The sequence below is a fragment of the Triturus cristatus genome, chromosome 10, assembly GCF_964204655.1.
Source record: "Triturus cristatus chromosome 10, aTriCri1.1, whole genome shotgun sequence".
Lineage (NCBI taxonomy): Eukaryota > Metazoa > Chordata > Amphibia > Caudata > Salamandridae > Triturus > Triturus cristatus.
In genome coordinates this window covers 571,485,318-571,511,848 of record NC_140593.1, presented here as the reverse complement: position 1 = coordinate 571,511,848, position 26,531 = coordinate 571,485,318, and the positions used below count along the sequence as shown (strand labels likewise).

The 26,531-nt window shown below is 54.3% G+C and overlaps 1 protein-coding gene across 3 annotated transcripts in view; it reads right to left on the bottom strand.

Moving 5' to 3' along the window:
• Positions 1-26,531, bottom strand: part of ABCC1 (ATP binding cassette subfamily C member 1 (ABCC1 blood group)) — a 1,390,768-nt gene that overhangs the window by 428,019 nt on the left and 936,218 nt on the right. For all 3 annotated transcript variants that reach the window (XM_085632083.1, XM_085632084.1, XM_085632085.1), the window contains one exon: positions 9,299-9,506. In XM_085632083.1, coding sequence (XP_085488209.1) covers positions 9,299-9,506 — 208 coding nt within the window. The remainder of the gene's footprint in view (positions 1-9,298; positions 9,507-26,531) is intronic.

The following is a 26,531-nucleotide window of genomic DNA, read 5'->3' as shown; positions in this document are numbered from 1 at the left end:
CCTATCTGTATGGGAGCCCGGTGCCACAGGCTCTTCCCACCGTCACCAGGGCAGTGCTTATGGCCTGGCGTGCTGCGCTGAGATATGTAAAGTGGGACCGGAGACTTAGCAGGCACACACCCCTGTGGAGTGGGAAGTGGTTGGCGGAGGTTTCCTCTCTCCAGGGCTTTCGCAGGTGGGACCTCATAGGGATTTCGCTGTTGGGAGACGTCTGGTAGGGGGACCATGTCAGATCCTTTGCAGACCTACAACACCGTCACTCCCTCCATTCCTCCCAATTCTATAGGTATCTACAATTGCGGCAGGCCCTTCAGGTCCACGTCCCCTCCCCAGTGTCCTTTCCTGAATTTAGCCCCCTGGAGGCCCAGGTGATGGGGAACCTGGGTACTGCTCCCTCGTGAACAACAGCCCTGTGGTCCTAGATCCGCTTCGCGCTCGCTGGGAGGGGTGGTTGGGTCCCCTGGAAGACACGGATTGGAGGGATGCCCTTACGGTACCCAAAACGCTGACGACCTCCTCCAAGCTGCGTCTAGTCCAACTCTACTATCTACATGCAGCTTACCTTTCCCCGCGCGCCTATACACCACCAGCTTACATCCCTCTCTGTCCTGCACGCGCTGCCAACGGGCTCCAGCTGACTTCTGCCACATGGTGTGGCAATGTCCCGCCCGCCCTAGCGACATTCTGGACCGGGGTAGAGCGGGAGCTCATGCAGGCCCTTGGGTGGGAGGTGCCCCAAGAAATGCTGGTGTCTGCTCCTGGGGGTGTTTTACGGCCATGATCGAACCCGGGAAGATAAGCGCTTGTTGGGCACGGCGGTGGCAAAGCGAGACATTGCGGCACTCTGGTCTCAGGCCAAACCCCCCTCAATTCGGAGATGGAGGAAGGGAGTGGACTGGTGTGGCACTCAGGAGGAGCCTCTCTTTGAAGCCCTGGGATGTCCTGAACTGTTTGGTAAAACCTGGGGCAAATGGTTCAACTTACTGAGGGTCTGAGGTTTTCCTGTATTTTTGTACATGGTCCTTTTCTCGGTGGAGGGTATGCCCTCCCCCGGAAGGCTTTTATGAATTCTTGTCCCTTCTGTTGCTTGCAATGTGCGTGTATATTGTGTGCTTTAATATCAAGGAATTCCTTGTTCTCTTCAAAACCTAATAAAATTGATCAAAAAAAAGAATAGCATCGCTGAGCGATAGCGGCCTTGGAAACGCCATAGGGCAAAACTGATGATATTGCACATACTCTTTGGATGCGAACGGATCTAACCTATGTTCTCCCCACTGCCACAACAAGCCTTGCGCCACCTCAGACTGGAGACAGCATTTGTGATCTGCTAGGCATCGATGACAGTTAGTCTGCCCTGGTATTCAGAGAATTTGCCAGGTGTTGAACCACCAGTGTCATGCCCTACTGTTCCAGCCATGTCCAAAGGTGTAAGGCCTCTTGACAAAGGGTCCATGACTGACCCCGCCCTGCTTGTTACAGTACCACATGCGGTCATGTTGTCCGTGAACACCTGCACCAACCTCTCCTTGACAGTGAGAAGAAATGCCTTCAGTGCTAAACGGATCGCCTGAAACTCCAAGTTAATGTGGATCCTTACCTTCACTGGAGACTGGTGTCCCCTGATCTCCACCTCTCCCAGATGACTGCCCCCATCCAAGGAGTGACCCATCTATCACTACTGAGAGATCTGCTTGGACCACATCCGAGTAAATACTCTGATGCTGTGCCCACTGGAACTTCAGGTCCCACTACAGAACCTGCATACGCCATCGGACGTGATTTACCAACAGGATGCAGGAAGCCATGAGTCCCAGCAGCCTCAGTCATTCGCACTGAAATTCAGGATTGAGGCTGAAACATCTCTATCATAACCTGAATATCCTGGACTCGCTGCTCAGGAGGATAAGCCCGAAACAGCACTGTGTCCAGAACAACTCCAATGAAGGCAGTGTCTGAGAAGTCAGGTGCAACTTCGGCACATTTATAGAGAACCCCAGCGAATGCATGCGGTCCGCCGTAGTCTAGAGGAGGGAGACAAATACGCATATGTGAAAATACGCATCCTGCAAGACCAATGCTACCATCAAGTCTCCTTGATCTATGGCCGACATGACCTGAGCATTTGGAACTTCTCCTTTCTGAGGAAGAGATGGACGGTCCAGAATAGGATGTAGACCCTTGTTCTCTTTTGGAATCAGAAAGTAGCAGGAATAACCACCACTGCCTACTTCTGAAACCGGAACCTTCTCTACAGCTTCCTTGGCCAGGAGATCTGTAACTTCCTCTTGGAATAAAAACAGATGATCTTTTGCTAGCCATTCGTTAGATGGTAGTAAAGGAGGAAGAAGGGGAGGGGGGGGGAGAGAATAGTCATCCTGAATAATCTGCAAGAACGACCTGTCCGATGTTATGGACCTCCACCAGTGGAGATGTTTAATTCTCCCTCCAACTGGAGTCGCATGGTCTTGCAGAACCAAACAAGGACTGCTTGGAGGCTGCAGCTGCTGGGGGATGGGCAGCAGACTACTTCTGTTTACTATTCCCACGAGGTTGGAATGTACTGTCGTCCACGTCCTCGCACATCTTGGGGAGTCTGTGCAGGACGGTGGCTGCGATATGGCTGAAACGGTTGATTAACCCTTTCATTGCCACGGAAGGGGTGAAAGGTAGACTGGCCACAAGTTGTAACTAAGAGGCCCAAAGATCTGGCCATAGCGCAAAATTCCTTGAAGTGCTCCAAACCAACACCGCCTTTTCACCAAAGAGACAAGTCCTGTCAAAGAGCATGTCCATGAGTTGAGCCTGGACTTCACCTGAGAAGCCAGATGATCTCAGCCAGGCGTGGTGCTGTAAGGCCCTCCTCGACGAAACTGCTCTACCCAGTGAGTCAGTCGTATCTAAGCCACACCTAATGGTGAACTTTGATGCATCTCTTCCATCTTTCACTGCCTGGGAGAGCACAGCCCGGGCCTCCTCCGGGACCTGTGGCAGCACTTGCACAACCGTTTCCCATAAGGTGTGCGAGAAATGGTCCAATAAGCATGCAGTGTTCCCTGACCGCAATTCAAGGCTGGTGTAAGAAAACATCTTCCCAAGTACATCCAGCCTCTTGGATTCCCTATCTGGGGGAGCAGAAGGAAATGTGCCATGGGACTTCAAAGCCTGAACTACCAAGCTCTCAGGAGTAGGGTGTAGGCTGAGGAAATTTGTATCACCCTGTGCCAAGCGATGGTGGCGTGCTATTGTCCTGTTCACAGGAGGCCCTGTGCTAGGTTTGGACCATGTGCCTGGAAGGACATCGGTCAGTGCTTCATTAAATGGCAAAAGGGGTTCAGATGAGGAAGCCCCGGGCTGAAGCACTTCGAGATTAGTCTTGACCTGCACAGAGGTAAGCTCCAGGTCAAGGACCTCTACTGCCCTCCTCACCCCCATGGCGTAATTTGCCTCCTCCTCTGTAACCACACTAGGCGGAGAGAGCATGCCAGTATCTGGAGATGTGTCCAGTCGACTGGCTTCTCCAAGGTCCTCATACCAGTCCAACTGCTCACAGGGGGTATCCAACTGCTGTTCCAAAGGATCCACGGACCACTCCTATTCCGCTTCAAACTCTAAAACTTCTTCAAAATGAACAGGCTACGATTTAGAACCCCTGGGTTTCGTCGGTGCCAGAGTCGACGCCAACCGACTTCGATCTGACTCAGTCATCAGGAATCAGAATGGGGCTGGTGCCACCAGTGGGTGCCAGCGTCGGAGGCACAGACTTCAGTGCCGGGGAGGGTCGCGTTGGTGGGGACTCTCCCGACCCAGAGGGGTCAGCCTGCTCAAATTCGCAGTGCATGGAATCATAGAATTCTTTCACTTGAGCTGGGGTCGCTTCGGCTCCCGAAAATGGGAAGAGGCACGGAGTGGAACCAGGCAACGATTACGAGGAACCGTGCCAACAGCCTTGATGCTCCTTACTTATCTCATAACAGACTAGAAAATTGAAGTCCATTTGGACTACGTCATCTATTCCCTCAACCCAGAGTGCCCAGAGGACCTTGTGTGCTAAGAAGAGAACTGGGGCTCCTGGAGCTGTCCCGCGACCTTCTCTTCCTCCATCAGGACTGGGACCTCGGAGGAGTCACGCTCGATATCATCGACTATCGGGCTGCAAGTAGCTTAATGAACTGCTCCTGCAAGTTCCTTCAAGTGCCATGGCCGGAAAGTCAAGGTACAACTTAGTCGTGGTTGCTCTTGAGACACCACAGGCAAACAAGATGGTGGTCTGTTACCGACAAGGCGCGGTGACAAGCGCCACACGGCTTGAAACCTACCAGTCTAGAGGTCTTGCCTTGAAACAAGAAACATTTATTGACACAAAGTTGGTCAAAAAGAGGCAGAGGGGTAGCTCTTATCCGGATTAGTGCCTAACTGGTGCGGAAAGAAAATAATTGATGTCCGTGCACCTGGGAGACGCCTATATACATGACTGTGACATCCCAACCAACGCCAGCGGCATCACGCGGAGCCGAATGGATCAACCCGATGGCACGCTGGGGTACTGCTCACACAAAAGTTTTCCGGATCCAGTCCGACACCTGGGAAATTCACAGGTAAGGAATCTGCAGTTGTTAGCCTCTATCAGATATATACATTCCCGCCCGGCTTCAAATCTGAGCCCGGTTTGAGAGGCTAAATCAGAGATCTTTCAAACCTTTTTGCTCCGAGCCCTCCTCCTCCAAAACAAATGTTTTGAAGGAAGGGTACACCTCAAACCTTTAAAGCAATGATTCGGGGACCGGGAGGGGCAGGGTTAAGTGTAGGCGCAGGCATACTTTTTCTGTAGCTCATAAACCACTATAAAATATGGGACTTCAAAAAAAGAAAATGAATCAAATAGAAATGGACCAAGAAACTGTTCCCAATAACAGGGGTGTTGTGATTCCCTTGCACTCTTTGCCCTTACGCAACTGCACCTGTTTTAGGCTATCTTCTTTCCCCCTTACACTCCATTCCCATCATGCCTGATCATCACTAAGCTTTAAAAGGCTCATTGTCCCTTTTAAATTAAATGAGTTAAGTGTTGTTACCCTTTTTGCAGCAAAGGTGCCCTCTGCCCTAATGCTAGCAAGGAATAGGTTTTTTGCATAAGAAAGGCAATTATAAGTGTTGTGCAGTAGGCCTCTCAAACCAGTGGTCCCCAGTGCTGCTGCATCTGCTTCACTAATGAGGACTACTGTGTTCAGAAGCGGGCTGCCTCCTCTGGCCCTCATTAAAACCATGGGCTACCATTTTGTCCATCCCTCCATCCTTCTAACACCCAAACTAAAGTGTCTTCTCTGCTTTTATTTTTCCTTCCCTGGGCCCATGGTCTGCTTTTACACTGTTGTTCCTTTCTTAGCCCCAAAGAAACTGAGTAAGAGTTGGTTGTCTTGCCAGTACCCTCTAGTCCAATCACTTAGAAGCTAAGCGCTTTCCTAGGGTCGAGGCAACAAAGCAATTCTTCTGGGGTGACAAAGTGATGGATTGCCCTATGTGGAAAGGCATGACTAACTTGGCCAGGAAGGCTGCCTTTGTCAAAAGGACCAAATTATCCAGAAAGGAGGACATTTGGTAGAACTACAAACAGCGCCTGAAATTCTCACTCACCTGGCCAACTGTGTTCAGGAATGCTATTTTGATGACCAGTAGGCAGATAGGACAGCTGTGTGTTGCTTTAAAGGGAGTGCACATCAGGTAACAAAGTACCACATCAAGATCCCACTGCAGCATCACAACAACATGGCAGAAACGTGTGAATCAGCACCTTCAAAAAGCGCTACACAACGGGTGACTTGAAAAGGAATGGTTGATCAGGTGAATGTAAGAAGGCCAATAACGTAACCTGTAACTGCTGCCACAGCAATGTTTTGCTAGGCTACACACAGACAATATAGGAGCACATCTGACAACTGTGCTTTCAGGGCTTGTATGTGTCGAGTGGAAAACCAGACAACAAACTTCTCTCTGCGTCGTGAGTAAACAGATTTGTTAGATGGATGCCTGGCTGCCAAGACAACAAAATCCACTTCTGGAGGAAGTTTGAAAGCGGTCAGCTGTTGCTGCTCAGTTTCCATGCATGGAGATTTAGGTTTTGTAGGTTTGTGTGTACGACTCTGCCCTGCTGCAGAGACAGACGTTCCTTCTGAAGGGGCAGCCGATCCAGTGGGCATGTGCTCATGACCAGAAGTTCTGGGCAACACACACTCCTTGACCAGTTCACAGTCACTAGGATTACTTGGGCCCATTCTTTCTTGCTCTTCTTCAGCACTCTGCAGTGGCGGAAGGGGAGGAAAGGAATACAGGAGTCCCAATCCAAGATGCTGATGGAAAGAAGTCTCTGAAGAAGGACTGCCTTTGAAACTCCAATTTTCAAACATTTGACACGGTGTTCTATGCGGTAGCTAATAGATCAAGTCAGGGTTTTCTTCTTACTATGAAGGTGCCCTGTGCCACCTCTGAGTGTCATTTGTGATCCGTTAGGCACCACAAGCCGAGTTTGTCCACTCTAACGTTTAAAGATCCAGCCAGGTGCTGGTCAATCTGGGAGATGCCCCGAGAGTTCAGCCACTGAGAGGTGCAGGGTCTCCTGGAACAGGATTTATGACTCCACTCCATCCTGTTTGTTGGAATCACAAAGGACGGTTGTGTTGTCAGTGACAACCTACACTCGATTCTCCTTTATGATTGGGAGGAATGCTTTCATTCCCCAGCAAAATCGCTGGCAACTCCAGCAAGCTGATGTGGAGGTGAACCTCTACCAGAGATCAGATTCTTCTGATCTCCACCTCTCAGATATCCTCCAAAAAACAGAAACCATGCATCCATCATAATCGTGATCTCTGCATGGGATAGAGAGGGGTCAGTGACCAGCCCAACTGCAATCAAGCAGCCACCACTGCATATTTTTCTCAGTCTCCTTCGACACTGGGAAGACTAGTATTCCTAATCTCATATGGGCTGCGACCATTACCTTTATGAACACCTGAGGTGCACTGGAAAGGTCAAATGGGAGAACGGTGAACTGAAATGCTCTTGGCCTACCTGAAACTGCAAGTAACTTCTATGGGACTGCAGAACGGGGATTTGAAAATATGAATCCTGCAAATCAAGGGTTACCATCCAGTCTTCTGGACCCACAGCAGACAAAACTTGGGCCAGGATGAGCATTTTTAACGTGTCCTTCCGGATGGAGTTCAGAGGGCAAAAATCTTGGATGGGGCGGGGACCTTTGTCCTTCTTTGATACCAGAAAGTAACAGGAACTGCAATCAGTCCTGATTTCAGCTACTGGCAACCTCAATATTGCTTCATTGGCCAAGAGAGCTTGAGCCTCTCCACAAAGTATGGACAAGTGGTCCTACAGAGGTGTTGTGGTGCATGTAGCATGTCTTAGGTGTATAACAGAGCGGGAAGTATTGGTTTTGCACGATCTGGAGTGCCCATTGATCAGGTGCAATGCTTTTCGAGCAGGGGATGTGAAAGGCAATATGACCCCCTGCTGGCTGATCATGCGCGACCAAGGACAAATTATCACAGCTGTGCAGCAGCCATGGGGTATGGGCCTGGGTAGTAAATTGCCCCTGAGGGCCTGGAAGCTGTCGGGTGGATCCCCGGCCTAGCCCTTGAAAGTGCTGGGAGGCCTGCAGCTGCGGAGACCAGTACTGGCATTGCCTATGCTTGTAGCCCCTTCCGAAGCCCTCAGATGGGTGCTGTTGTAGGAGAAACTGCTGAACTGGCAGAGATAGGCCTAGAGAAAGGGTGGGGGCTTGCTCCCTTAAGCGCTCCAAAACAGACTGCCTTTGTTCCGAAAAGGCTAAAGCCAAAATGCATATCCATCCAGGACTGCTGGATGTATGAAGTGAAGCCTGTGAGGCAAATCCAGGCATGTAGTCTTGGCCCTATGCTGGTCCTGACTACCGTACCCAGACATTCTGAAGTGTCCAGGCTAGACCTGAATGAGTATTCTGCTGCATCCTGTCTGTTCAAAATAATACTTGATAAGGTTGGGAGGAGCTCCTCAGGAACCAGGTGGCAAGATGTCCGCCAACTTGTCCCATAGTGTATGTGAATATTGTCCTAGGAGGCAGAATGGGTTTATTGACCTAAGGGAAGGCTGCTTAAAGAAAAAACTATCTTAGCGAGTGTTTCCATTCACCTGTCGGGTGGAGTGGTAGAAAGTACAATGAGGTTAGACTGGGTAGTGGAGGCTTGAACTAAACATGCTGTCCTCAGTGGGGTGTTGGAGTTTAAAATCTGGATCTCAGGGAGCATGTCTATGATGCCCTGCCACCTGTCTATTGACCAGAGGGCAAGATCCTGACATGGCCCTGGCGCCCACCAGGACATCAGTGAGGACTTTGCTGGAAGGCAAGAAGGGGTTCCGAGTGGGTTGTGTGGAGTTCAGGACCTTTGTTACTACTTTAGATTTGACATCTTGAGTGGCTAGAGTGAGATCTAGTACTTCAGCCGCTTTGCTTATGACAGTGGAAAAGGAAGTGGACTCCCCAGAAGCCTTTGCCAGAGTTGGAAAGAAAGACCAGTATCTGGCAAGGTATTGAGAACAAGCCCTTGTGGTGAAACACTGTGGTGGTGGTGAATAAAACCCTGAAACTAATATATTTGGAGTGCGACATCCATTTGTTCTATTAAGAGATATATATATCTACAAAGATATATATACACACACACTGCATATCAGTTCAATAAAAATGTACACAGGAAGAAATCAGACAAAACCTACATTATGAACAGGCTATGAGATGGGACAATTAGATACCCTAGTGTGAAACAGGAGGCAGTGATCAGGAGAGGAGTCAGTTATTGAATAGAGCTGTAAGCCTGAATATCTGCAGCAGGCATGGTAAAGGGGGAGATGTTTTGTAGAACACAGGTGGAGACTGGATGTGTCCATATTTTTCTGAATTCAAATAGGACATACAGTGCCAAATGTGTACCACATGTAATTTATAGTACTTGCAGGTAGGAATAAATTACTTGCTGGTAGGTGCTAGAATGGAGTCTGTTATAGCCAGTACCAACCGTTTCCACAGTCCCCTTAGTGCAAAAATTAGTTAATTTAAAAAAAGATGTGTGCAACTACTTAAACAAGTTACAAGCATGACTACAGGTATCTGTATTTAAACAATATATGAACACATTTAGGCACAAAACAGTTTGCATGATGTTGATACACACATTTCTACTTAACAGGGAAGTACTAATAGAAATGTTCTAAAACATTGAATATCTGAAACAAGTGATTGAGGGCAAACCTTGTGACAGTCCCAGAGCACCATACACGGCCAGTCTGACTTTTGTGTTCTGTTGAGTGCCATTGATAACCTTGTCATCTGTCCAAAGGCTCAGCCAATAGTTGGAAGAAAGTGCAGCTACATGATTTAACAGGAAAAGAAAGATGCTTACAAAGGAAATCAAAAGGCCAATGGCTTTCATGTATTCCCAAAACACAGACAGCTTTACCTAAAAAGAAAAGGAATACCAATTTAGAACATTAACCACGTAATAAAAAACGTTAACCTATTAAAAACCTACAAACAGACTGCAAGACATGTGGCATATGAATAAACTATTTGTTAATGGACACGAGGTACACTTCGCTCTAATATAAAGGTCAGCCAGAAAAGGCATAGTTTCATGAGGCAATAGGGGCCTAATTTAGTATCTCTACGTCCACCAATGTACACTTCTAAAAGGAGCCAGAATTATAATTTTGCCACAGCAGAAGATGTTTGTTTCCTCTACTAACTGGCTGCATCTTCAACAGTAGAAGACCCCTGTGCTGGAGAAACAGTCTACCATGCTGTGGGGCTTTCCCAACGTTTAAGGGGCACAATACTTAAATGTGTTAAAATATGCCGCAATTCCTATGGTGACCAAAAAGAGTGCTTTGCCACACAAAGTACCAAATTAATCACCCTTTATTGGTAGGTGATCCTCCACCAGGACTTTTGGCGTTAATTCTTAACCTTACAAAAAGCAGTTTCGAACCCTGGGAAAATGAGAATGCTTGCCACTAGGAGAACCCTATCTTGAGTGGATAAAACTCGATTTTTTTTTTTTTCTTACAGTCTTCATTACCACAATCCTATTCACCTGGCCACAAATCTGTCTCCTCTTCTTTACTACGACAATAACTCTAAAGAAGTACAAGGTTCTCAGAGACAAAACATCCGGTCGTTGATCTAAAGTACAGCTACAGAACACATTGCACAAATTACTTGTGTAACGATATATCTGTAAGAGACATTAGTTAGTGATAGATTCCTTACCTTAGAATATCCCCAGGTGTCAGACTGGATCCGGAAAGTTTCCGTCAGCAGTACCCCTGCGCGTCGGTAGGTGTCGTCATGGGGCTCCGCGTACGTCACTGGCGTCGTAGTCGCCGAGATGACGTCGGAGCTACTTAGACGTGCCCACGCGCGCTGACATCAGTTCTGTACACGACTGTGCCAGGAACGCAGAGCCATTCCAGAGACAGACTACTGGTGCATTCAAACTAGGGCCCTGAAAGGGATGACCTCAACCCTAAACATCAGTTCGCAGAACGGAGAGGAGGGGCAAGCGGTAAGGAATCAATCACTAACTAATGTCTCTTACAGATATATCGTTACACAAGTAACTTTTGCATCTGAAAGAGACACGTTAGTGATAGATTCCTTAGCTTAGAATACATACCTAAGCAATACCAACCCCGGTCGTGGGTCTGCGAACTGAGAATACACCAGAAAGTCACGGAGAACCGAACGGCCAAAGAAGCCATTTCTCCGGACTTGACTGTCAAGGCAATAATGTGTAGTGAAAGAATGCAGCGAGGCCCACGTGGTCGCCTGACAGATGTGTTGCAGTGGGACACCGCGTCCAAATGCTGTAGTAGCTGCCGTCGCCCTGGTCGAATGGGTGCGTAACTCTACCGGAGGTTCCTTTTTAGCCAAAGAGTAATAGGCTTGAATACACAAGACAACCTAGCATGAGATAGTTAAATTTGTGCACAGCCCGTTCTTTCTTGGTGCCCACGTAGCCAACAACGTGCTGGTCATCCACCCGGAACTGTTGTGTGCATTTGAGGTAGAATGAAAGCGCACGTTTGGGTCCAGACGGTGGAGCTTCTCTCCCTCTCTGGAAGGATGTAGAGGCGGAAAGAATGTGGGCAGAGTGACAGTTTGCCACAGATGAAAGGCAGTGACTACTTTTGGTAGAAAGGAGGAACGTGGTCGAAGCACAACCTTATCCGGATGAACCGCCAGGAAAGGAGGCTTACAGGAAAGATCCTGGAGCTAACTCACACGCCTAGCGAAGGTGATAGCCACCAGAAAGACAGTTTGCAAAATTAGGAGGAGGCTCAAAGGGGGCGCACATGAAGTATGTGAGCACCAGGTTCAAGTCCCACTGAAGCATCACAAACGGAATAGGTCGGAAAAGGTGAATGCCTTTGAGAAATCTATTTACCACAGGGGATTTGAAAAGAGAGGGCTGATCAGGCAGCCTGAGAAAGGCTCAAAGAGCAGAAAGGTAGCCTTTAATAGTGCCCAGAGCAGAGCCCTGCTGGGCCAAAGAGAGAAGGAACAAAAGGACATCAGAAAGAGGGGCAGCAAGAGAATCTACAGCTTTCGCTGTGCACCATGCCATAAATTTGTTCCACCGACAGGCGTATACCGTATTACTGGAGGGACACCTGGTTGCCAGAATGACAGGCTTCAAGAGGCAAGTCAGAAGGAATCAACTGTTGCCGCTCAATCTCCACGCAAGGTGGTAGAGGCTGGACAGGTTCGGGTGGAGGACTGTTCCCTGCTGCTGCGACAGAAGATCCTCCCGAAGAGGCACCCGGATCGGGGGACCCACGCTCATACTGAGTAGCTTGGGATACCAAACTCTTCGAGACCAGTCCAGCGCCACAAGAATGACTTGGGCCTGGTCATGTCTGATCTTCTTCAGCACTTTGTTTCGAAGTGATATATGCGGAAAGGCGTTCAACAGACCGCAACTCCACTCGCGATGAAAAGCGGCTCTGAACGAGGGCCGCCTTGGAAACTCCAACGCGCAGAACTACCACAGTGCGCATTCTCGTCGGTGGCAAAGATGTAACCAAAGGTTTCCCCACTGTAGAGAGTTTGCTTCACCTGCGAGCGAAGACGCCATTCTTGATCCATTATGCACCGACGGCTGAGTTTGTCCGTCCGCTCTGGCATTCAAAGAACCGGCCAAGCGTTGAACCACCAGGAAAATGTCCTGGCGTTCCTGCCTGTTTCAGAGGCGCAGAGCCTCCAGACATACGGTCCACAATCCCACTCCGCCTTGCTTGTCATAGTACCACATGGCGATGGTGTTGTCTTTGAACACTTGCACTACTCTCCACTGGACAGAGGGAAGAAATGCTTTCAGTGCAAGGAGGATCGCACTGAGCTCCAAAAGATGGACATGGAGCTCGGATTCCGCCGGAGACCAGATGCCCCTGATCTTCGCCTCTCCCATGTGGCCCTGATCTTCGCCTCTCCCATGTGGCCCCCCCTATCCCAGGAGGGACTCATCAGTCACCACTGTATGCTTTGGTTGGGGAAGGGAGAGGGATCTGCCGCTGATCCAATGCTGGTCCGTGAGTCACCACTGCAAGTCTTGTGCAGTGCCGTCCAAGATCTGGACGTAGCCGGACTGGTTTCCCAGATGCTGCGTCCACTGGAACTGCAGGTCCCACTGCAGAGCCCGCATATGCGATCTGGCATGATTGATCAGCAGGATACAAGAGGCTATGAGGCCAAGCAGCCTCAGTATCTTCCTGACCAAAACCCAGGACAAGGGCTGAAAGATCGGAATCATAGCCCGATGGTCCCGGGCTCGCTCTTCGGGAGAATAAACTCAAAATTGTGCTGTGACCAGAACCGCTCCGATGAAGAGGAGCTTTTGAGAGGGGATCAGATGCGACTTTGGCACGTTGATGGAGAACCCCAGCAAATGCAGGTGGTCAGCCATTGACTGGAGGTGGGAGACGACTGCCTGGGGCGAGCCCGCCTTTAACAGCCAGTTGTTGAGATAGGGGGGAGACTGAAACCCCTGATCTGCACAGATGAGCTGCGACCACCACAATCATTTTCCTGCACACCCAAAGGGCCGCACGGTGAACTGAAAGTGCTCGTGGCCTACTATTAACCGCAGGTAACGCCGGCAGGATGGGGTTATCAAAATAAGCATCCTGCAAGTCGAATTGTACAACCTAGTCCTGCGGGTGTAGGGCTGACAAGACCTTAGCAAGCGTTAGCATTTTAAACTTCTCCTGCCGGCGGAAGCGAGTGGCGTTCGAGGTTTAAGATAGGACGTAGGCCGTTATACTCCTTTGGAATTAGGAAGTAGTGAGAGTAACAACCACAACCAACTTCTGACGTTGGAACGTGCTCAATGGCCCCCTTGGCCCAGAGGGTCGGAACCTCGTGCTGGAGAAGTGTCAAGTGATCTCCTGACATGCAGTGGAGCGGAGGTGGCATGGCAGGAGGAATAGTGTCAAAGGGGAGGGAGTGGCCCATTCGGACCATTTGCAGAACCCACCAGTTCAAAGTGATAGCGTGCCAGTGGGGGAGGTGATGCCGAATCCTGCCGCCCGCTGGTGTGTGGTGGGTCTTGAACACTGGACTGAAACAGCAGAGTATGACGGTCTTTAGGACTGATCTGCCCGCTAGCCCCGGGACCCATTGTTGCGGGTCCCTAGTTTGCGGCTGCGCTGCTGTATGCAAATTGACCTGCCTATAGAGGAGGCGGAGTCAAGACCACAATTGATGGTGAACCTTGCTGCATCATTGCCCTCGACAATTGCTTGGGAGAGCACCTTGCAAGCCTCTGCTAGACACGGAGGCAGCACCTGGGCCACCGTGTTCCACACAGAGTGTGAATAGAGGTCAAATGGCACTTGGAGAGGCAGAGTCTTGGATAACAAGCCACTCGGACGTTAATTGTCGTGTGATGAAACTGGGGTTGCCTTGTATCCACAGGAGCCCCAGTGTTAGGTTTAAGTGCGTTATTGAAGGGTAGCAGCGGCTCCATGGAGGAGGCCACTGCTGAAACACTGCAGTCAGGAGAGCCCTGATAGGCACGGTAGGGAATTTGAGGCTAGGAGCCTCCCCTACGCAACACCACAGAATGACCCAACCACCCCCAGAGCTACGGAAGAAGGGGACAGTATATTAGGGTGTGGAGATAAGTCCAGAGCGGCGGGGCCGAGGCCGGAGCCAGCAGCGGCGGGGCCGAGGCCAGAGCCAGCAGCGGCGGGGCCGAGGCCAGAGCCAGCAGCGGCGGGGCCGAGGCCAGAGCCAGCAGCGGCGGGGCCGAGGCCAGAGCCAGCAGCGGCGGGGCCGAGGCCAGAGCCAGCAGCGGCGGGGCCGAGGCCAGAGCCAGCAGCGGCGGGGCCGAGGCCAGAGCCAGCAGCGGCGGGGCCGAGGCCAGAGCCAGCAGCGGCGGGGCCGAGGCCAGAGCCAGCAGCGGCGGGGCCGAGGCCAGAGCCAGCAGCGGCGGGGCCGAGGCCAGAGCCAGCAGCGGCGGGGCCGAGGCCAGAGCCAGCAGCGGCGGGGCCGAGGCCAGAGCCAGCAGCGGCGGGGCCGAGGCCAGAGCCAGCAGCGGCGGGGCCGAGGCCAGAGCCAGCAGCGGCGGGGCCGAGGCCAGAGCCAGCAGCGGCGGGGCCGAGGCCAGAGCCAGCAGCGGCGGGGCCGAGGCCAGAGCCAGCAGCGGCGGGGCCGAGGCCAGAGCCAGCAGCGGCGGGGCCGAGGCCAGAGCCAGCAGCGGCGGGGCCGAGGCCAGAGCCAGCAGCGGCGGGGCCGAGGCCAGAGCCAGCAGCGGCGGGGCCGAGGCCAGAGCCAGCAGCGGCGGGGCCGAGGCCAGAGCCAGCAGCGGCGGGGCCGAGGCCAGAGCCAGCAGCGGCGGGGCCGAGGCCAGAGCCAGCAGCGGCGGGGCCGAGGCCAGAGCCAGCAGCGGCGGGGCCGAGGCCAGAGCCAGCAGCGGCGGGGCCGAGGCCAGAGCCAGCAGCGGCGGGGCCGAGGCCAGAGCCAGCAGCGGCGGGGCCGAGGCCAGAGCCAGCAGCGGCGGGGCCGAGGCCAGAGCCAGCAGCGGCGGGGCCGAGGCCAGAGCCAGCAGCGGCGGCGCCGAGGCCAGAGCCAGCAGCGGCGGCGCCGAGGCCAGAGCCAGCAGCGGCGGCGCCGAGGCCAGAGCCAGCAGCGGCGGGGCCGAGGCCAGAGCCAGCAGCGGCGGGGCCGAGGCCAGAGCCAGCAGCGGCGGGGCCGAGGCCAGAGCCAGCAGCGGCGGGGCCGAGGCCAGAGCCAGCAGCGGCGGGGCCGAGGCCAGAGCCAGCAGCGGCGGGGCCGAGGCCAGAGCCAGCAGCGGCGGGGCCGAGGCCAGAGCCAGCAGCGGCGGGGCCGAGGCCAGAGCCAGCAGCGGCGGGGCCGAGGCCAGAGCCAGCAGCGGCGGGGCCGAGGCCAGAGCCAGCAGCGGCGGGGCCGAGGCCAGAGCCAGCAGCGGCGGGGCCGAGGCCAGAGCCAGCAGCGGCGGCGGCGCCGAGGCCAGAGCCAGCAGCGGCGGCGGCGCCGAGGCCAGAGCCAGCAGCGGCGGCGGCGCCGAGGCCAGAGCCAGCAGCGGCGGCGGCGCCGAGGCCAGAGCCAGCAGCGGCGGCGGCGCCGAGGCCAGAGCCAGCAGCGGCGGCGGCGCCGAGGCCAGAGCCAGCAGCGGCGGCGGCGCCGAGGCCAGAGCCAGCAGCGGCGGCGGCGCCGAGGCCAGAGCCAGCAGCGGCGGCGGCGCCGAGGCCAGAGCCAGCAGCGGCGGCGGCGCCGAGGCCAGAGCCAGCAGCGGCGGCGGCGCCGAGGCCAGAGCCAGCAGCGGCGGCGGCGAGGCCAGAGCCAGCAGCGGCGGCGCCGAGGCCAGAGCCAGCAGCGGCGGCGCCGAGGCCAGAGCCAGCAGCGGCGGCGCCGAGGCCAGAGCCAGCAGCGGCGGCGCCGAGGCCAGAGCCAGCAGCGGCGGCGCCCAGGACGGAGCCAGCAGCGGCGGCGCCCAGGACGGAGCCAGCAGCGGCGGCGCCCAGGACGGAGCCAGCAGCGGCGGCGCCCAGGACGGAGCCAGCAGCGGCGGCGCCCAGGACGGAGCCAGCAGCGGCGGCGCCCAGGACGGAGCCAGCAGCGGCGGCGCCAAGGACGGAGCCAGCAGCGGCGGCGCCAAGGACGGAGCCAGCAGCGGCGGCGCCAAGGACGGAGCCAGCAGCGGCGGCGCCAAGGACGGAGCCAGCAGCGGCGGCGCCAAGGACGGAGCCAGCAGCGGCGGCGCCAAGGACGGAGCCAGCAGCGGCGGCGCCAAGGACAGAGCCAGCAGCGGCGGCGCCAAGGACAGAGCCAGCAGCGGCGGCGCCAAGGACAGAGCCAGCAGCGGCGGCGCCGAGGACAGAGCCAGCAGCGGCGGCGCCGAGGACAGAGCCAGCAGCGGCAGCACCGAGGACAGAGCCAGCAGCGGCAGCGCCGAGGACAGAGCCAGCAGCGGCGGTGCCGAGGACGGAGCCAGCGGCGCCTCAGGGCCATCTTGCCAGTGTAACTGGGCCCAAAAGTGTCAGCACAGGGTCGGAGCCACCCAAGAGGTCCATGGGGCCCAAAGGCACGCCGGAGGGGCCCAATGGGGCAAATAAACGGCCCATGGCCGACAGGAAGACCTGTATTTCTTTCGGAGCCCCGGAAAAGGCAGGTAGGCCACAACGGAGGCTCCACCGGAGCCGAGGGGGAGTGACCACCCACCCCCTCACCGTGTACCACGACCGGTGAGGGGTAAAAGAGTGACGTCGCTTCGACTTTTTATGGCACCTGGACTTGCCGGTCCCAGATTCCGAGGAACAGTGGTGACGGCCTCGCGACCTGTCTCCCAACCTTCCACAGAAGTGGGATCTTGAGCGTCGCGGAGCCGAATGCCAGGCCTTCAACAGCTTTCGGGAACGCTCCCGCAAAGCCTTCGGCGCCATGGCCCCACAATCGGGGCACGCCTCGGGGTCATGGGCGTGCCCCAAGCAGAAGCGACACGCGTTATGTGAGTCCGCAACAGACATGTTCCGACAGCAGTCCAGACTTTAACCCGGGCAGCATGACTTCCCGACAGGACTTAAACCTGGGCATCTTGACTGCACCAGAAGTCGAGAGCTCAACAAAACATGAGAAACAAGTCTCAGAACAAAGTTGAAATATTAACTAGGAGTACCGCTCTCTCTCAGATCTGCGCTTGCTGGCGCGGAAATAAAGAACTGACGTCAGCGCGCCTGGGCACGTCTAAATAGCTCCGACAACATCTGTGACTACGACGCCAGCGACGTACGCGGAGCTGCACGACGCCGCCTACCGACGCGCAAGGGTACTACTGACGAAAACTTTCCGGATCCAGTCTGATGCCTGGGGATATTCTAAAGTAAGGAATCTATCCATAACGTGTCTTTCACATTGCAGTGTTCTGTGGATTCATGGTATTCCAGTTTACTGACTATTTCAGTATTCAAGTCGTTCCAGAAATTCTCCAGAAAGCGTCTGGGTAGCTGTGTGTAGCTAGAAAGGTCTTGGAAGAGTGTCCCTGTTATTAGAATGAGCAATATCCCTCATTCTGTCCGCAGTTGAAGACAAATTACTATCTGCTTATTAGCATATCAGCAAATATCTTTAGATTACTCTTTTGGGAAGCTGAAATAATTCAATCACTTCCGAGCCTGGTGGTGGGGCATCAGGCAACATTAAATATATATATTAATGCTCACCACTTAGACACTTTGCATTATTTTTTTCTTCTTAACTAAACCCCTTTTTTAAAGAAAAGGTTTGAAAAAAGGCAACTGCTAACTCTAGTTTTTTGGAGTACAAATCGAATACGTTACTTACTTTCAGGAATGCCTTCTCTGGCAGAGACTTCTAGCCGCAGATTCCTTACCTTAGAATACTCCCCAAGCGTCACACTAGATCCAGAAAATCTTGAGCAGTATGACTGCGTGCTGGTAGGTGGCGTCGGTCGGCACGGCACCGTAAGTGACATGTGCAATGTATATATAGGTCCCACCCTGGCGCGCAGATAGTTTCTTTTTGAGACATTTCTGCGCCAGTAGCCTCAAGCCACGTCAGAAATGGGATGGACCAGTGTGCATACAAGGAGCTTTCTAGACAGAAAAAAAACGTTCGCAATAGTGGACAGACAGGGAAGGTCGGTAAGGAACCTGCAGCAAGAAAGTCTCTACCAGATAAGAAGTTACCCAAGGTAAGTTACTTTTTCATCCAATAGAGACGTTTAGCTGCATATTCCTTACCTTAGAATAGATATCCAAGCAATACCTCCCCGGAGATGGGTCTCTTAACAGATTCAGGGCAAAAAGTCCTGGAGGACTTTACAGGCAAAATGTTTGTCGCAATAGACCAGACTGTCAAGGCATTAGTGTTTTGTAAACGTCTGCAGAGAGGCTCATGTAGCTGTCTGACAGATATCCTGCAAACACAACGAAGAGTTGATCATCTACCAGGTGTTCGCTGTTCAAGGCAATAGAGTCTCTCCTCCTCCATGGATGGGTTGCCCAGAGGGAGGTCGTCCGTGTTATACTTTGGTCGACGTGAAAAGGTGCCACCACTTTGGTAGAAAAGAGGTATAGGTGCATAGAATCAGTTTGTCTCAAAAGATGGGACCGGTATGCCCAGACATTGATCCTGTGCTTGCCATGCCACTGGAATCGAGCTATCCTGGCTGATGTGGAGTGACACCCTAAAACTGGTCCTAGGATGCTTGTTACCAGTCCAGGGAGGACCTGGCCTGGCAGAACGGGCTGGACTGTTCCCATGGGGAGCAGGGTCAAGACTGATTTGCATAAGGCTTGGTCTAAACTGGAATGACGTGGTGAGCAAACATTCAATGGATTTATGTCCAGATCTGTGTACTGGAGGAGAGTTTATTATTGTTCAGAAATCTGTTCATCGGAGGAGCCTAGCGCGCAACCAAGATGGCCGCGTAGGTGCGAGGCTCCCGAGGACCTCCGCGACCTCCTGAATTAATCCTGGCTATATCCTGTCCTTTTTGAGGGGACTGTGTCGGTGAACCCGAGCTGAGGCGCCACCCGTTTTCCGTGTTCGAATCGGACCCCGAACACCGGCGGGAGCGCCGATCGAAGGTTGCGGCCTTCCCCGCGCCGGCCCCCCGGACTGGAGTAGTGGGGCGATCCGGGGACAAAGTGAACAACAGCGGCGGGCACGGCTGGGCGACTCGCGTACCCCGCGCTTTCACTTTCACTTTTGCACCCTCCTCGCCTCCAGCGAGGTAGGGTCGCAGGGCGGGGTGCGGTGGTGTGGTCTTGTCTAGGTGCCCGGCTGACCCGCCAGCTGTGGGTCATCCTGCGGTTCGGTGGCCGCCCTCCCCCCCCCCCCCGGACCCCGTGAACGGGTTTATCGGCCCTTTTGAGGAGATTGGCACGACGGTGGGAGAGCAAGCATGTCCACCAAACAAGATGGCGACCGGGCGAAGGTGAAGACGACCCGCCGTGGCCCGGCGCACCAATCCAACAGTATGGACCGCTACACTCTCCAGAAGGGATCTCCGGAGACATCGCGCGCGTCCCCGGCGGGCCTGACGGAGACGCCTGCCCAGCCGGTGGACCTGACCCTCCGGGACGTCATGGGCGCCATCGCGGAGATGAAGGCCTCGGTGGACCAGCGCTTCGACACCCTAGCGCAAAAAATAGACTCGGTCCTTGTGGATGTGAGCCTGGTGAGGGCCGACCTGTCTAAGACGAATGACCGGGTCGATTCCCTGACCCACACCACAACGGGCCTCGAGACAGATGTGGCGGCCCTCCAAAAGGAGGTGCGCCGGCTTGGCCAGGCGAGCGCCCTGATGGACCGGCGACTGGAGGATTCCGAGGGTCGTGCCAGGAGGAATAATGTTCGTATTGTGGGGGTGCCGGAGGGACGAGAGGCGGAGGCCGCCGACCTTTTTGTGGAAGATCTAATCCTTACCCATCTGCAGCCCCGGGGCCTGAGTAAGCTTTTTGCGGTGGAGCGTGCTCGCCGGGTCCCTGGGGGCAGGCCGAAGGCCGGTGCCCCGCCGCGGCCTCTCATTGCCCGGGTTTTTAACTTTCGGGACAGGGACGCTATCCTGCAAACCTCCAGGCAACAGGGACCGGTCAAGCTTGACAACATGGATGTGCGTTTCTACCCGGACTTTACTCCGGCGGTCCAAAAGCAGAGACTGAGTTTTCTCGGTATTAAACGTCGCCTGCGGGACCTGAACCTAAAGTACTCAATGCTCTTTCCAGCTAAGCTAAGGGTGGAGGTGGAAGGTCGCACACACTTCTTTGATCGACCCGAGGCGGCTGGGGACTGGTTGGACACTCTGCCTGATGATCGGGGCCGGGGGGGGTGGGGGGGGGTGCGGGCGGTGGAGAGGGCCTGCCGGATCAGAATTAAGGGGTGAATAATAGACCCTGCTCGGGACAATACTTCTTTACCATTTCTCGATCGTGTATGTTCCCCTCCTATGGAGGTCGTACGGGGTCTGTTGGGGGCTTCCCTCCTCCTCTGGGGTACTAGTTAGTCTTTCTCTATGGGGCGACAGGCACACTGCACTTTGGGGGGGCTGACTGGGCTCATGCAGGGGTGCAGGGAGGGGGGAGTTCTGTTGGGATGGGGGGGCGGGGGGGGGGTGTGTTGTTTGTTCGCACCGCAAGGCAAACCCTTTATTGTATTGCTGTTCTCGAAATGCTCTGTGGGGGACGACTGATTGCTTCTACGTATGATGGGGGGTAGGGACTTGGCTGTGTTGTCCTGGAATGTTAACGGCCTGGGGGATCGGATTAAGCGTGGTGTGGTCCTGCAGTTCCTGAAACGTATATCGCCAGATGTTGTCTTCTTGCAGGAGACACACCTTATAGGTAACTCCTTCCATGCCATGAATCTGCGAGGCTATCGTTTGGTGGCCCACTCGGGCTTCACTTCGGGGTCGCGGGGGGTGGGTATCATGATCAAGAACTCGCTCCCGCTGGAGATTGATGAGGTGCGCCATGACGAGAGGGGACGCTACACTGTCCTGGTGGGTAGAATGGAGGGTAGAGTGTTTGTTTTCATGTCAGTGTACGTCCCGCCTGGGCTACAAGCTACTACATTTGCGGACCTGGGGCGCCTCCTCCTGGACCTCCCGGGTGGCCTGCTGGTGGTTGGGGGGGACTTCAATGCGGTAGTTTCTGGTTCTATGGATCGTCACCCCCCTAGGGACCTCCCCCGGGCACAGGCGTGGCTGTCCGGCCTTTTAGACACACTGGGCCTGGTGGATTGCTGGCGACTAAAACACCCTACGCAGCTGCAGTACACCTTCCACTCGGGTGCCCATGGTAGCCTCTCGCGACTTGACTACATCCTGGTCCCGGCGGCCCACGCTGGGAGGGTAGGAGAGGTGTGCCATCTGGCGCGGGGTATTTCGGATCACTCCCCATTACTGTTACATTTTGATGTCTTCCCGAGGGGGGAGGGCAGGGTGGCCCCAATCAATGCATGGTACTTGCGAGACCCCACCATTCGTGCCGACTTGATCAAATCCTTACAGCGATATTTTGACGAGAATGTGGGGTCTGTCTCTTCGGCCATCTCCCTGTGGGAGGCCTTTAAGGTAGTCCTCAGAGGGGAGGCCCTCTCCTTTATCTCCCATGCCCGGAGGCGTGAGCGGGAGGAGGTGACCCGGGTGGAGGCCGAGATTGTGGAACTGGAGGGTGACCTGGGGAGCGGGGTAACGGATGCCAAGTTGCATGTTTTGCACCTCAAGCAGGCGGCCTATAGGGCCCTCGTCACGGAGGCGGCCAGGGGCCTCAGTAGAGAGCAACAGGGACGATTGTATGATGTGGGCGATAAGGCGGGTAAATTGATTGCGTGGTTGGATAAGAGGGAGAGAGCGAGTCGTGTGGTTCCTTTGATTGAGAGGATGGATGGTGCGCGTGTCACCGAGCCGGAAGCCATTGTCTCCTGCTTCGCGGACTACTTCCGCGAGGTGTACTCCCCGGTTTCCCCCTGCTCGGAGGAAGATTCCCATTCCCTGCTTCGGGACATAGCGCTGCCCTCCCTTTCGGTGGAGGACAGGGACTCAATGGACGCTCCTCCCACCTCGGACGAAATTGCCCTGGCTATTCGCTCGGTCGCGTCCGGCAAGGCCATGGGCCCTAATGGTCTCCCCATCGAGCTTTACAAGCTGCGCCCGGATGTATTAGCGCCCCACCTGCGCGCGATGTTCCTGGCGGCCCACTCGCAGGGTTCCCTCCCGCCGGACCAGCGTCTGGCCACGATCGTGGTGATACACAAGGAGGGGAGACCCCGTGAGCGGGTCACATCCTACAGGCCAATTTCGCTCTTGAACGCGGAACCCAAAATCCTCGCCAAGGTGTTGGCCAACCGGTTGGTCGGTGTGGTGGGCGACTTGGTCCACCAAGACCAATCTGGATTTATACCCCATCGCAACACGGCTCTTAATCTGCGACGCTTGCACGGGGTGCTCGCGCGTGTCCCGTTTGTGCGGGAGCCGGCCATCTTGGCATCCTTAGACGCCACCATGGCGTTTGACACGCTTGAATGGCCATACATCTGGGCGACGCTGGCGAAATTCGGATTTGGCCCGGGGTTCATTAGCTGGGTCAAATTGTTGTATTCGGGCCCATTGGCGCAGGTGGTGGTGAATGGGCGAGTCTCGGCCCCATTCGAGCTGGGGCGGGGCACGCGTCAGGGTTGCCCCTTGTCGCCGCTCCTGTTTGCACTGGCCTTGGAGCCCTTGGCGGAGTGGCTACGGTGGCACCCTTCTATCCGTGGTCTCCGCTGGACCCCTGAGTATGAGGACCGCGTGTCCCTCTACGCCGATGATATCCTTTTGTATCTCGCCTCCCCGCGCAAATCGCTGATTGTCCTGGTTGATGTTTTGCGCTCCTTCGGGCGTAACTCAGGCCTTGTCATCAACTGGGCGAAATCCTGCGTATATGTGCTTTCCGGGGAGGCTCCGGCCCTACCGCGTGACTGCCCGATCCAGATTGCCTCCCAGGGGTTCCGGTACCTGGGTATATATATCACTCTGGACCCGGAGGCCCGCTATGAGCGGAACTTGTTGCCCCCCCTCCAGCGCTTGCGAGAGGATGTCGCCCGTTGGCGGCGTCTTCCGCTCTCGCCACTTGGCCGAGCGGCCTTGTTTAAGATGATGTCCTTGCCGCGCTTCCTGTACGCCCTCCAGAACACTATGGACTTGGTCCCAGCGCGCTACTTCCGCGAGGTGGAGGGCCTGCAGCGGCGCCTGTTCTGGGACGGGAGGCCGCGTATTGCTCTGGCCAAATTGACGCTCCCGTGGAACGATGGGGGGGTCGCCCTCCCGGACATTAAACGGTATTACTGGGCCTCCCAGCTAGCTGCAATCAATCATGGCCTTTACGGGCCCGCCTTGAACCCGGCATTTGAAATGGACAAGATGCTCCTACCCGGTGGCGATTATAATCGAGCGCTCTACTCTGGCACGCCCGACTCCCGTCTGACGGGACCGACGCGTGTCATGGTGCGTGTATGGCACGCGGCTAATGCAGCTATGGGGTGGAAGGACCGTTTGACCCGGGCATCACCGCTGTATGCGTCTGAGAGGTTGGGCTCCCTGTGGACATCGAAGGGCTTCGAGAAGTGGGACACGATCGGAATCAGCACGGTGGGAGATCTCTGGACGAGGGGGGGCTTCAAGACTTTTGAGACGCTGCAGACGGAGTTTCAGCTGCAAGGCAGTGAGTACTTTCGATACTTACAAGTCCGCCACGCGCTGGCCTCCGTCTTCCCGGATGTTGCGTCCATTCCGGAGTCTTCCCCCCTAGAGGACAGGGTGCTGGATGGCCATGTACCAGACAGCACGATCTCCCTTATATATAAAAAACTGATCAATGACAGATCGTGCCTGCTGACTGGCCTCCGCGAGGCCTGGGTTGCCGATGGGCTGGAGCTGGACGACGAGGACTGGATCTCCGCGGTGGCCTCTCCGAAGGAGGTGGCCATCCCGGCTCGCCTTCGCTTCGTCCAGCTTAAGATCCTTCACCGGGTTTACGTCACGGGGCCGAGGCTTCTACGTATGGGCTTTGCTGCTGACGGATTGTGTAAGCGCGGCTGTGGTGCTTTGGCAACTTTCATGCATATACTGTGGGAGTGCCCGAAAGTGGAGCGATTCTGGCGTGGTGTGCATGAGGTTTTGCGTGTGGTTACGCGTGTCGCACTGCTGCCTGAAGCGAGGAGATGCTTGCTGAATGTGTGGGAGCCAAATGATTATTCGGTCCCGCAGGCGCGGTGGGTGACTCTGGGATACATGATAGCGAAGCGTGACATTGCCCAATTGTGGGGATCCCAGAGGCCCCCGGCGGTGTTGGCCTGGAAAGAACATATGGATTGGTGTATGTTTCGTGAAAAAGTAGTGTATGTGGCGAGGGGTAAGCCTGGGGCGTGGGTGAAAATCTGGAGCCCCTGGAACGCTTACCGTGGGGGTATTTGTGAGCCGCCACTGCTACCGGCAGCCTCGCCAGCCCCATCTCCTTAGCCGACCCCCTCCCTCAGCCGTGGGCACGGGTCTCCCCAGTCCCTGCTATACTCCCATTCCCCTCTTCAGGGTTCTGCTGCTGGTTAGGATCCCCCATCTACGGAGCACGTACTGTCACTTGGATCGCGGGTTGCCTTGCGGGTGTGGTTTTTTTGTGTTGTTCTGTTTGATAAAAAGAAACCGTATTGTGGGCTAGGAGTTATGCGGCCTACGCTATTGATGTCACCTGATTTGCCAATCTGCTCCGCCAAGAGACTCTCACTGTATGTACGCTATATGCCTTTTGCTACTCTAGCGGCCGGCCGGATGGTTGTAGGCCCATGCCTGTAACTTTTTCATTCTGCAATAAACGGTTTCAAAAAAAAAAAAAAAAAAAAAGAAATCTGTTCATCACTTGTGTTTTTTTGCATTTGTCGCCCTAAGTGGGACACGTATGTGCAGACATGGGTCCGGTGCGTGCCATGCCACCATAGTCAAGCTATCCTGGCTGAAGAGTAGTGAAACCGCAACCGGCTGGAGTGTTCACACAGAGAGCAGGGTCAAAACTGATTTGCATATAGCTGGGTCCAAACTGGAATGTCATGGTGAACAATAAACTATGGATTTAGGCCCAGATCTCTGTATGGGGGTGAGTGACATTGTTCAGCATTCCGTCCATCACCTGTTCTTTATGCAGTGGTAGGTAACGCACCAGGGTTAAGCCTGGATGATCAGGATCTCCAGGGTGGGGTGCTAGGTGAGGAAAGCTGGGTCCACAGGAGCTGGCAGCGGGCTATTGTCCTGTGCACAGCAGTGCCTTTTCACAGCTTGGTCCAGTCCAGAGCAGGACATCAGTGAGGGCTTCATCAAAGGGGGTTCTACTTTGTGTTGAAGAACCCCAGTCAAGATGTTAGTCTTGACTGCCACTCAGGACAGCATATGGCCCAGGACCTCAGCAGCCCTCCTCACCACCATGACGAATAAAGTTTCTTTCTACGCAGGTACACTGGGATGAGAGACAAGGCCAGTGTCTGGAGAAGTGTATAGACCACTGGCATCTGTCACTTCCTCATACCAGTTTTCTTATCCAAGGGCTATTCCAGGGGGTAGGAATAACCATAAGGATGCTCAGATCCGCCCCAATTGTACTCCCCCAGGGCTGGTCAGTAAAAGGAGAGAGTCTCGGACATGGAAAATCCTGGTCTGGTCGGCACCGGAGTAGACATTGTCTAACACTGGTAAGGCTTCATATTAGAGTTGGGTTTGACGATGGAGTCAGTGACTATGGCGCTTGGAATGGCACCACTGGAACTAACTCATCACCACAGCAGTTTACTTTTAAACACGTTCAGAGGGAGGACGTTGAGACAGTATCTACAGATTGGTTAGGAAGGCATTTGGAAATCTGAAGTAAATATTTCGCTTTGTTGATGAATATATTAAAGGGTTCTGCTTCAATGCTGGTACCTTTATGGTCACAAAGGAGAAAATGGGAGTTTTATAGATAATTACACCTCTGAAGTTACAGACGCTTGTTGAAAACAGTATACATAATTGTCTGATCAATTGGGAGTATTTGAACTCTAAGTAAAAGTTGCTTGAATAGGAGAATACTGGCCCTCTGAAAGTGACTCACAAGGAAAACAATTACCAGGTTTAAGTGATATCTTTGTTTCATACAATTAGCCTTAGGCATATAAACAAACTGTCAATGATAAGAAGTCATTTTAGCAGGCATGCTCTTCCTTATTTTTTCTCCATAATACAAACTATTTTGGACGACATTGAGGAAAGAGTGCCCAACTACAAAAAGAAATGCTGCAGAATTGATCATTTAGGAATATTGGGCATTTTGTTTAAGCTGCAATACCGAATGCATAAGTATAAAGAAAACCAAACAGATACAGAAAATACAAATAATGGTAGAGGGAGTAATAACTGGATTGTTTTATCTATCAGTCTAAT